We start from the raw sequence: 12,309 nt of genomic DNA on the forward strand, positions 1-12,309 counted from the left end.
AAAAAGGTCAATCTCGGGAGAAGTGTTCTGTTTTCTTATTTGCTTTCTTTTATTTTTCTTGTGAAATACATTGTAAATGAAAAGCATATAAGTAATGCATATTAACAATTTAAATAATTATTTCACAAAGAAAACCTGTGTACTCAGCACCCAACTTAAGAAATAGAAACCGATGGCAGTGGTGGGCGGATTACTTGAGACCAGGAGTTTGAGACCAGCCTGGCCAACATGGTGAAACTCTGTCTCTACTAAAATTACAAAAATTAGCTGGGTGTGGTGGTGCATGCTTGTAATCCCAGCTATTTGGGAGGCTGAGACAGAAGAATTACTTGAACCCAGGAGGCAGAAGTTGCAGTGATCTGAGATCCTGCCACTGCACTCCAGCCTTGGTGACAGAATGAGACTTGGTCTCAAAACAAATCAAAACAAACAAACAAAAAAGAAATAGAAACTTTGCACCTTTCTCTCCCATTCCAAATAATTACTATACTGAAGTTTGTATTAGTAAATTATTTGATTTTCATTAGTTTGTGTATCCTTATTGCTTAAGCAATATATTGTTTAGTTTTGCCTCTTTTTTACCTTTACTGTATTTTTACTCTTACTAAACATATATTTCTTTTTTTTTTTTGAGACAGAGTCTCGCTCTGTCACCCAGGCTGGAGTACAGTGGCCGGATCTCAGCTCACTGCAAGCTCCGCCTCCCGGGTTTACGCCATTCTCCTGCCTCAGCCTCCCAGTAGCTGGGACTACAGGCGCCCGCCACCTCGCCCGGCTAGCTTTTCGTATTTTTTAGTAGAGACGGGGTTTCACCGTGTTAGCCAGGATGGTCTCGATCTGCTGACCTCGTGATCCACCCGTCTCGGCCTCCCAAAGTGCTGGGATTACAGGCTTGAGCCACCGCGCCCGGCCTTAAACATATATTTCTATGTCTTGCTTTTTACACTCAATATTGTTTGAAGCTTGTCTGTGTTGATGCATGTAACTGTAGTCTGCCAGTTTTCCTTGATGGATAGCATTCGATATGTAAATTACCAACTTGCTCAGAAGTGCAGCCACTAAATCCTCATTTTGAGCAATCACCCCAAGTAAGACTGATGCAGGGTGACTTTTGCTCACACTTCAGGAATTACTGTCTTAGAGGACAAAATCCGAGCTCTTACCTCCCAGTTTCCCAACTCTCTACATCAGCCTTTTATTTTTAATTTTAGTAGAACTGTTTGTTTTCCTTTTCCAAAAATATTTTCTCATCATTTTTCACCTATATAATTCTTATGCTTTAAGTCTCTCCATTAAACTATAAACTCCTCCAAAGATTATCATTATTATCATTGTTGTCACTGACATTTATGGAGCAGATACAATATACCAGGTAGTTAGTACAAAGAGTTTTTCATGGATCATCTCATTAATCCTCGTCCAACCCCATGAAGAAGATTCTGGGATTAGCATCATTTTACAGATAAGGAAGTAAGGGTTAGAGAGATTAATTAACTTGCCCAAAGTTAAACAGCTCTGGAATGTGGATCTCTAACCATCTGACTTGTCTTTGAACCTCTAGGATCTAGGGTAGGACTTTTGGTGTGTGGAAGGCACTTGATTAATGTCTGTTGAGCTGCACTGAAAGGAAAAGTCAAGGAGACCAGATGGAAAACAATCCATTTAGTTCAGATGATGGCAGTGGGGATGGAAAAGAGGAGCTGGAAATAAGACTTGGCATGCCAGACTATTACAGAGCTGAATATGGGGAGTGAGGTTGGGGGAGGGAATGAGGAAGGGACAAGGCATTTCCATTTTTTCGCTTTGAGCACTTCTGTATTTTTTGGAAATGTTTTCAGCAACCATGTGATGCTTTTATATTTTTTTTTTAAAGAAGAGAAAGTGTAGAGGCAGCAACTACGTGACTAGGCACCAGCAAAATATAGAAAAAAAAGGACAAAAAGAAACCCAAGCTGACCAGGAGGCTTCTGGCAAGGCAATGTAGGAGAATGGGGAATTGAAGTCAGAAAGAGAAATGCCTGGGGGAATGCTTCTAGGGGAGATACTGACTGTAATTTGGAGAGTCTGGGTTTGAGAAGCAGCAGGTCATCTGGGGGATGTCTCCACCAAGTAGCTAGACTTGTAGGTCTGAAATTCGGAAGAGAGGCTGAGCCAGACCCATGCTCTGAGAAATGATGGTTGAAGTCATAAGCTTAATGTGCAGAACAAAAAAGAAAGAAGAAAGAAGACCTCAACCAGAGTGTTGACGCGTCAGGCATATCTGAGTAGAAGAAGAGCCAGGCCGGGCGCGGTGGCTCACTCCTAGAATCCCAGCACTTTGGGAGGCCGAGGCAGGCAGATCACCTGAGGCAGGAGTTCAAGACCAGCCTAGTGTAACCCCTGTCTCTACCAAAAGTACAAAAATTAGCTGGGCCTGTGGTCCCAGCTACTCCAGAGGCTGAGGCACCACAATCCCTTGAACCTGGGAGGTGGAGGTTGCAGTGAACTGGTGAGCCGAGATCGTGCCACTGCACTCCAGCCTGGGCAACAAAGCAAGACTTTGTCTCAAAAACAAAACAAAACAAAACAAAAACCAGAGGAGCCAGGGAAGGTACTTGAAGAGGAGCATCCAGAAATGTAGGCGAATCATCTCACAACCTCATAATCACCAATGGAAAAGATAATTTTTTTAAAAAGGCATATGGGCCTGGTGCAGTAGCTCACACCTGTAATCCCAGCACTTTGGGAGGCCAAGGTGGGACAGTTGCTTGAGGTCAGGAGTTCAAAAGCAGCCTGGGCAACAAAGGGGGACCCTGTCTCTATCAAAATTATTATCATTATTATTATTGGAGATGGAGTTTCGCTCTTGTCACCCAGGTTGGAGTGCAATGGCACAATCTCGACTCACTGCAACCTCCGCCTCCCAGGTTCAAGTGATTCTCCTGCCTCAGCCTCCTGAGTAGCTGGGATTACAGGTGCCCACCACCACGCCTGGCTAATTTTTGTACTTTTACTAGAGACAGCATTTCACCATACTGGCCAGGCTGGTCCTGACCTCAGGTGATCCACTTGCCTTGGCCTCCCAAAAGTGCTGGGATTACAAGCATGAGCCACCACACCTGGCCTCTACCAAAAATTTTAAAAGGCCGGGCTTGGTGGCATGTGCCTGTAGTCCTAGCTGCTACTCAGGAGGCTGAGACAGGAGGATTGCTTGAGCCTGGGAGGTTGAGGCTTCAGTGAGTCATGATCACACCACTGCACTCCAGCCTCAGCAAAAGAGCAAGACTCCATCTCTAAAAAATAATAAAAAAAATATGTAAATGGCATCAAACAGTAAAGAGTTCTTTTATTTTTTTTTAAGAGACAAGTTTTAGCTCTATCATGCAATCTGGAGTACAGTGGTACGATCACAGCTCACTGCAGCCTTGAACTCCTGGGCTCAGGCAATCCTCAATCCTCCCACCTCAGCCTCCCAAGTACTTGGGATGACAGGCGCACATCACCATGCCCGTCTAATTTGTTGAAACTATTTTTTGTGGAGACAGGGTCTGGCTATGGTGCCTAGGTTGGTCTTGAACTTCTGGGCTCAAGCAATCCTCTGGCTTCAGCCTCCCAAAATGCTGGCATTACAGGTGTGAGCCACCACACTCAGCCCTAAAAGACCTTTGAGGGTCCAGTTGTAGAAGCGTGCTAGGGTAAGTGGCCCTATTAAAAGGGCCTAGGCATGATAACACTGAGAATATCTACATGTGAGTGGAAGTTTGACAAAAGGGGAAGAGAAGGACTGCAATGATAAGGTCTAGGAGGCATTACTTCGAGGTAAAAGAAGGGTTAGAGATCTTGTCTTTTTGTTGTGGTGCCTGCCCTGGTGCTTGGTGATAACAACTACTCGCTGGAGACTTACTTTACATCATGGATTGTCTCAAAGCCTTTAGTTTTTTTCTCCATAATATGACCTACACATAGCGGCCAAATTGACCTTCTGAAGTGCTGATCACGTCTCTCCTCTCCTATAAAACCACCAGCTACGCTCTTTTCTCCAGAGAGTAAGATCCAAACTCTTTAGTTTGGCAGCTAAGAACCTTCTTGGTGTGACCTTCGCTCGCTCACCTGGCCAGTTTTGTCTCACTCTGCTACTTTTCCAGCACAATGAGATCCTTGCCCATAAGCATGCACTCATTAATTCATCCAGTAAACACATATTGAGCACCTGCCATGTGCCAGGCACTGTTCTAAGTGCCATGGAAAGAATGGAAACAAGAGAAATGACTCCCACCTTTTGCGGAGTTTACCAAAGACAAATCAATAAGAAATTATCAGACAGGTATAAGGACTTTGATGAAAAAAGAGGATAATGTGATGGAGGGTGACTAATTTAGATCGGATAGTTAGGGAAAGTCTTCCTAAAGAGATTGGTTTAGGCTGAACCCTGGTTGACAAATAGGAGGCAATGCAAAGGTCTGGGCGAGGAACATTCTGGGCAGAGGGAACAATTAGTACCAAGGGTCTAAAGAGCGCACAACCTTGGCATGACCAAGGAGCAGAGAACTCAAGAGTGCTGAGATGAGGCAAGGGAGAGGGAAGGGGACATCACAAGAGGCTGGAGGGGGAGAGGACAAAACCACAAGGGCCTCTTAAGCCTGGGTAAGGATTTGGGTCTTCATTCCAAAAGCAATGGAAAGCTGCTGAGAAGTGATGTGATTCGATTTAGGATTTTAAAAGTTCACTCTGGTTTCTGTGAGTGAAACCAGAGTTTTTTCAGAGCAAAAATAGTATCAGGAAGATCAGTTTGGAGGCTGCTGCAGGAATTCATGTAAGAGATTGGTCATTTGGGACTGAAGAGTGGCAGTGAAGATGGACAGGTTTGACAGATACGTTTGAGAGGAATCTGGGAGGTAAAATTAATGGGGCTTGGTGATGACCTCAATTTTGGAGTGAGAAAGAACGGATATGTGGAGCATGTTAAAGCAGCAAATCATCTAGTCATGAGGTAGAAAGAAAAGAAAACTATAGAAAGGGTTACCTCCACTCTCAGCAATAGTATTGAAATATTCCCTGCTCATGGCTGGGGGAGGATGGGCAGGAAGACAGGGAGGAGAGAGGGGATTGGCAGGGCCACAAAGCAAATCTCACATTGCCCTTCGAGAGCTCCATTTTACCATAGCTGTACAACATGAAAATCAAAGTGATAGGTGGCCAGGTGTGGTGGCTCTTGCCTGTAATCCCAGTACTTTGGGAGGCCAAGGCAGGTGGATCTCCTGAGGTCAGGAGTTCAAGATCCACCTGGCCAACATGGTGAAACCCTGTCTCTACTTAACATATAAAATTAGCCAGGCATGGTGGCATGCATCTGTGATCCCAGCTACTCGGGAGGCTGAGGCAGGAGAATTGCTTGAACCTGGGAGGCAGAGGGTGCAGTGAGCGAAGATCACGCCATTGCACTCCAGCCTGAGCAATAGAGCAAGACTTCGTCTCAAAAAAAACAAAAACAAAAACAAACAAACAAACAAAAAAAACCAGAGCTTACATCTTACAATAACTGGATAACATGAAAAACAAACAAAATGATAGGTGGCCAGGCACAGTGGCTCACGCCTGTAATCCCAGCACTTTGGGAGGCTGAGGCGGGTGGAGCACCTGAGGTCAGGAGTTCGAGACTAGGTGTGATCTCAGCTCACTGCAGCCTCCATTTCCTGGGTTCAAGCAATTCTCCTGCCTCAGCCTCCTGGGTAGGCGGGATTACAGGCACATGCCACCACACCTGGATAATTTTTGTATTTTTAGTATAGGTGGGGTTTTGCCAAGTTGGCCAGGCTGGTCTCAAACTCCTGACCTCAGGTGGTCCTCCCGCCTCAGCCTCCCAGAGTGCTGGGATTACAGGCATGAGCCACTGCGCCAAGCCTGAATCTGCATTTCTGAAAAGTTTCCAGATAATGCTGATGCTACTAGTCTGGGCTCACAGTTGGAGAACCACTGCACTGGATTAACTAAAAAAAACTTTCTGGTCAATTATCTAATGATGCTTTCAAAAACGGAGGTAAGGTTATCAGCTGCGTTCTATCCTTCATGAGCCACAGCACTCAGATGGCATTCCATGTAATGGAAGAGAATGAAAGAAAAAACCTTTAATCCGTCACTTTGTTCTCTAAAAAGTGGTAACTACCCAGCTCCCTCCTTAACCCCTTGCACCTGCGCTTACTCCTCCACTTCCATTCCACCAGGATGAAGGACCCCAGCACAGGATCTTGCAAAGCTCCCTAGAACTACACCCCTCCATCATTTCCAAATTCAAACTGGTTTAATGGATGTAATATGGGTCCTCTGGTCCTGTAGTGTCTCACAGGCACTGTAGCAAATCCCAGAGCTGGTCTGTTGTTGCAGAGGAGGACTGCAAGCTGGAAATCTAGTGACTTGCAGCCAAATCTGGCCCTTCCGTTAACTATGTGGCCCATGATGAGTCATGTCATTTAGCATTTTTACACCCTAATTTTCAACAGTTTTTTTTTTTAAGTCCCCCAGTATGAGAAAAAAGGGAATACTTAAAGAAATATTAGCCAAAATTTTCTTGGAAAAAAGACATTAGCAACAGAACTGTAACATTAGAGATATTACATTTATAGTTAACCAACAAAGAGCGTGTGTGTGTGTGTGTGTGTGTGTGTGTGTGTGTATTTTTAGATCTTCACAACAACCTTGTGAGGTAGGTAAAACTTGAGGCTGAGAGAAGATGAAAGTCTGGCCAAATTAAGCATCAGGGCCAGGACTCAAATATTTTACCTTCTCAATGAAGTCAGTGTTCTTTCCAACACACTGCCTTCCCTCAATTGATTTCAGTTGAATGTAGGAATGTACTAGTGCATAACCTGGATGGCCCTAAAAGGATCAGAGAATTATATTAACCTAAAACTAAATGGCCAATGACTCAGCAAATTAGAAAACAAGAGTTGTTAGTCTTCAGCTAAATGCCACGGAGGACCCCTGCAATATCATTTGACATTCTCAGCAATTTTGCTTCCACAATTTTACAGTCCTCTACCAGGTCCCTCTGGCTTGTTCATTGTAGGATATTTTCTGTGTGTCAGATGACAGCAAACCTCCTGTAGAAGTACCTCATACACTGCCATTTCAAAGAGCTTCTGAAATTCTTTCAGTCTCCAAGTCACAAGACCGCAAACATCCTCTACGATAATTCAGCCTTGTCATGGCAGTGAGACATCTGGTGACTAATGCCTGCACAGCACTGAACTGGGAGTGCATTTCCATTTTATTCAATTTGTGTATTCCAATGCCAGACCTTCCAGTTATAATCTAATTTCTTTCAAGTTCTGAGCTTGGGATGGGGGGATTACACTAATAAATTTCTAACTGAGTAATAAGACTGATAAAAGTCACCAATCTTGTATTGAGTGTCTTTTAAGGGCCAGGTAGTGCATTAAAGGCTTTATATAAGACCTCAAATATTAATCATTAATAATGATGTGACCATTTAGTTATTGAGCATCTATGTTGTGCCAGGCACTGTACTAGGTGGTTAATGTATGATCTCTAGGCCACATTTTTCTCATTTCTCATTTAGTAACTAGGCATCAACTTTTTTTTTTTTCGGAGATGGAGTCTCACTCTGTTGCCCAGGCTGGAGTGCAGTGGCGTGATCTCAGCTCACTGCAACCTGCACCTTCCGGGTTCAAATGATTCTTCTGCCTCACCCTCCTGAGTAGCTGGGACTACAGGTGCGTGCCACCACGCCCAGCTAATTTTTTTTTTTTTTTTTTTTGAGACGGAGTCTCACTCTGTCGCCCAGGCTGGAGTGCAGTGGCTCAATCTTGGCTCGTTGCAAGCTCCACCTCCTGGGTTCACGCCATTCTCCTGCCTCAGCCTCCTGAGTAGCTGGGACTACAGGCGCCCGCCACCACGCCTGGCTAAGTTTTTGTATTTTTAGTAGAGACAGGGTTTTGCCATGCTGGCCAGGCTGGTCTTGAACTACCACGCCTGGCTAAGTTTTTGTATTTTTAGTAGAGACGGGGTTTCACCGTGTTAGCCAGGCTGGTCTCAAACTCCTGACCTCAAGTGATCCACCCGCCTTGGCCTCCCAAAAGTGCTGGGATTACAAGCGTGAGCCACCACGCCTGGCCAGCATCAACTATTAAACTCACATTTCCCTAAGAGTCAGTCACACACTGAAGGAATGCCTTTTGTATTCAGACCGTTATTTGGTCCCTTTAAGTCTATCCTCTCTGTTATAACATAGACAAGAAAGAGGGAGGATAGATCAGGGCCTAAATTGAGCCACTGATGCCCAGGTTTTCTCTATTTGGGGTGCTTGAAGACAGTAGCAATGAAAATTCACAAGGGAGCAGCAGAACACTAAAGACTATTTCCTAAACCAAATGGGTGTTTTGATGGCATAAAAGATGCGCTTTCTGACGGAAGCTCTTGTTACATTTACTACAGTGGAAAGGTTTTTCTCCTGTATGCGTTCTCTGGTGTGTGAGGAAATGGGAACGCTGATTGAAGGTCTTGCCACACTCAGGACATCGATAGGGCCTGTCTCCTAAGTGGATTCTCTGATGGGTAATAAAGTGGGAGCTCTGATTGAAGCTCTTCCCACACTCCCCACATTTGTACGGTCTTTCTCCTGTGTGGATTCGTTGGTGCTTAATGAGGGCGGAGCTGTCAGTGAATCCTTTCCCACAGTTTTCACACTTAAAAGGTCTCTCACCTGTGTGTGTTCTTTGGTGCGTGACTAAATGTGAGCTCTGACTGAAGCTTTTGTGGCAGTCAGGACAACTGAAAGGTCTTTCTCCTGAATGAGTACTCATGTGAGCTACAAAATGAGAACTATCTCTGAAGCCCTTCCCACACTCTGGGCATTTGAAGGGCCGTTCTCCCGTGTGGGTTCGTTGGTGCTTAATCAAATCTGAACTCTGGCTAAAACTCTCCCCACAGTCATTACACCTGTAAGGCTTCACCCCTGTGTGGGTCCTCTGGTGAGTGATGAAATTTGAGCTTCGACTGAAGCTTTTGTGACATTCCAGGCACGTGTAGGGCTTCTCGCCTGTGTGGGTTCTTTGGTGCATTATGAGGTGTGGCTTCCGCCCAAAAGTCTTCCCACACTCTGGGCACTCATAGGGTCTCTCCCCTGTGTGGGTTCTCTGATGTTTGATGAGTGTTGAGCTGTCGCTGAATTTTTTCTCACACCCCTTGCACTGGTAGGGCTTCTCTCCTGTGTGTGTTCTGCGATGGGTGACAAGGTCTGAGCTCTGTTTGAAGCCTTTCCCACACTCAATGCACGTATAGGGCCTCTCGCCAGTGTGGGTTCTTAGGTGTCTTATGAGATAGGAACTCTGGTTAAAGCTTTTCCCGCATTCTGCACACATAGGCTTCTCTCCTACATATCCATCCAGGAGCTTGTTTAAATCCCTCTCCTGTGAAAAGGGTTCCAGCTGGTCCTCTCCTGGAAGGGTTCCATGTTGCCCTTCTAATTCTAGGCCTCGCTCCCAGTTTCCTCCCCAACTAAGAGTATGAGAAAGATCTTTATTGGTTCTTTCTGAAGATGTTCCACATTGTTCTGCTGTTTCAGAAATGTCCTGATTGAGCTTTGCCACCTGATGCTCAAAGTCTGAAAAATTAATGTAAGTAACAGAGAATAAAGTTATCAGTTACCAGGAAGGAATATCAGAAAACAGTGAAAAAGATTAAAATCCCTGTTTCTGTAGCAGATTGCACTTAATTCAACCGTTCTGCTTTTCACTTTGTGAAAAGTTTATTGAGGTTCATTGAGCTGTCAGAACACATGAATTCCTAAACTTTTTAAATTTTAAGATGGCCAGATGAATCTTGATATCCTTCAAGTGAAGACCACATATTGTCAATATTGGGCAGTTTCTTTAGAAGATATTAAAGATTTAGGCCAGGCGTGGTGGCTCACGCCTGTAATCCCAGCACTTTGGGAGGCCGAGGCATGCAGAGCACTTGAGGTTAGGAGTTCGAGACCAGCCTGGCCAACGTGGTGAAACTCCATCTCTACTAAAAATACAAAAATTAGCTTGGCATGGTGGTGGATGCCTATAGTCCCAGCTACTCAGGAGGCTGAGGCAGGAGAATCACTTGAACCCGGGAGGCGGAGGTTGCTGTGAGCAGAGATTGTGTCACTGCACTCCAGGCTGGGAGACAGAGGGAGACTCCATCTCAGAAAAAACATAGGTTAGACAAAAGTGAAATGCTTAGTCAAAATGTAGACTTTATTTAGTCAACTACTGACCATTAAGTCAAATTTAAATGTCTGCTAGTAGGAACAAAATTCTAGGGCGGCATTCCAAATTCTTCATCTAAACAAGGCTGAAATGCTAGATTTCCTTCCACTGGGGAGCACTCACATCTCACCTGCGTGGCTTTCCCTCAGGATCTTTCTCGCCTCAAAGTTTTGGAGTGGTAGGACCCATGGCTCTTCTTTCTGCTCCAACTGGGAGATTACACTAGGCCTGGAAATTCTACACAGGAATGTAAACATAGGATGTGAGTCTGAGTCAATCACACAAGGCCTACTCCCTGCCTAGATATGAGAGAACACCAGGGAAACTCTAACATGTATTTGGTCTCATTAAAAGTACAGCCATGGTACAGTGATAAAACAGGGTGATTTCCCCAAAATACTAAGAAAAAAAAGCTCTTTTCCTCCCATAAAAACAAAGCAAAACAAAACAAAAACAAAACAAACAAAAAAAAAACCAGACTCAGTTGACAGAAACTCTGAATAAGTAAATACAATAACCATTTCTGAAGGCACAAGGCTAAAGTTAAATATGGAGAGGGTTTGATCAGAAACAAAGCTGCCATGACCTCACCCTTAGAAAGAATAAAGGAAGTTAACTATAATGTTGGGCTTTAAAATTTTCCCAGAACGGCAGCAGTCAAAAAAGCCACGAGAAAAAGATAAACACTTGTTAAGTAGCCTATAAATATATGAAAAATGTTTAACCTCACTATAATCAAAGAAATTCCATTATAACAATGATACACTGAGGCAATATAGTGTAGAGATAATGAGTACAAACTCAGCATTCACACTGCCTGGGTTTGAGTCATAATCCTGCCTCTTACAAGCTGTGTGGCCTTAAGAAAGTTACTTAAACTCTGTGTCTCGATATCTTCATCAATAAAATAGGGATAAGAGGCCGGGCGCGGTGACTCACGCCTGTAATCCTAGAACTTTGGGAGGCCGAGGCAGGCGGATCACGAGGTCAGGAGTTTGAGACCAGCCTGGCCAACATAGTGAAACCCCGTCTCTACTAAAAATAGCCGGGCATCATGGCACAGGCCTGTAGTCCCAGTTACTTGGGAGGCTGAGGCAGGAGAATCGCTTGAACCTGGGAGGCAGAGGTTGTGGTGAACTGAGGTCACACCACTGCACTCCAGCCTGAGCTACAGAGTGAGACTCTATCTCAAAAAAAAAAAAAAAAGGGATAACAATAAGATCCATTGGCCAGGTGCAGTAGCTCACACCTGTAATCTCAGCACTTTGGGAGGCCAAGGCAGATGGATCACTCGAGGCTAGGAGTTCAAGACCAGCCTGGCCAACACGGAGAAACCCTGTCTCTACTAAAAATACAAAAATTAGCCACATGTGGTGGTGCACACCTGTAATCTCATCTACTTGGGAGGCTGAGGCATGGGAATTGCTTGAGCCTGGGAGGCGGAGGTTGCAGTGAGCTGAGATTGCACCACGGCATTCCAGCCTGGGCGACACAGACTCTATCTCCAAAAAAAAAAGACTTCAATAAATGTTAACTATCATTGCTATTTTTCCCAGACTCTTCTTTTGTGTTTTGTGTGCATGTTCGTTTTTGAGACAGGCTCTTGCTTTGTCACCCAGGCTGGAGAGCACTGGTACAATCACAGTTCACTGCATCCTCGAGCTCCTGGCTCAAGCGATTCTCTCACCTCAGCCTCCCAAGTAGTTGGGACCACAGGCACAAGCCCCTACACCTGGCTAATGTAACTTTTTGTAGAGACAGGGTCTCATTATGTTGCCCAGGCTGGTCTTGAGCTTCAGAGCTCGAGTGGTCCTCCTGCCTCAACCTCCCAAAATGCTGGGATTATAGGCATGAACCACCACACCCAGCCCCAGACTATTTAAATTATTATACTCACTGTGAAAGGTAGAATATAAAGAAATGGATACTTTCATATAATGTTTGTGGGAATAAATCAATTGATTCGATCTTCTTGGAAGGCATTTTGCAAAGTATTAAATACCTTAGAAATGTATCTGTTCGGCCCGGCGCGGTGGCTCAAGCCTGTAATCCCAGCACTTTGGGAGGCCGAGGCGGG

At 44.7% G+C, this 12,309-nt stretch overlaps 1 protein-coding gene across 1 annotated transcript in view; it reads right to left on the bottom strand.

The window, feature by feature from the left end:
- Positions 1-8,157: 8,157 nt before the first annotated feature.
- Positions 8,158-12,309, bottom strand: part of ZNF774 (zinc finger protein 774) — a 9,560-nt gene continuing 5,408 nt past the window's right edge. Inside the window, exons 3-4 of the mRNA XM_011978376.1 lie at positions 10,363-10,469; positions 8,158-9,598 (exon numbers count right to left, since the gene is read on the bottom strand). Coding sequence (XP_011833766.1) covers positions 8,358-9,598; positions 10,363-10,469 — 1,348 coding nt within the window. The 3' untranslated portion in view covers positions 8,158-8,357. The remainder of the gene's footprint in view (positions 9,599-10,362; positions 10,470-12,309) is intronic.

The sequence above is a fragment of the Mandrillus leucophaeus genome, unplaced genomic scaffold, assembly GCF_000951045.1.
Source record: "Mandrillus leucophaeus isolate KB7577 unplaced genomic scaffold, Mleu.le_1.0 Scaffold193, whole genome shotgun sequence".
NCBI classification, from domain to species: Eukaryota; Metazoa; Chordata; class Mammalia; order Primates; family Cercopithecidae; genus Mandrillus; species Mandrillus leucophaeus.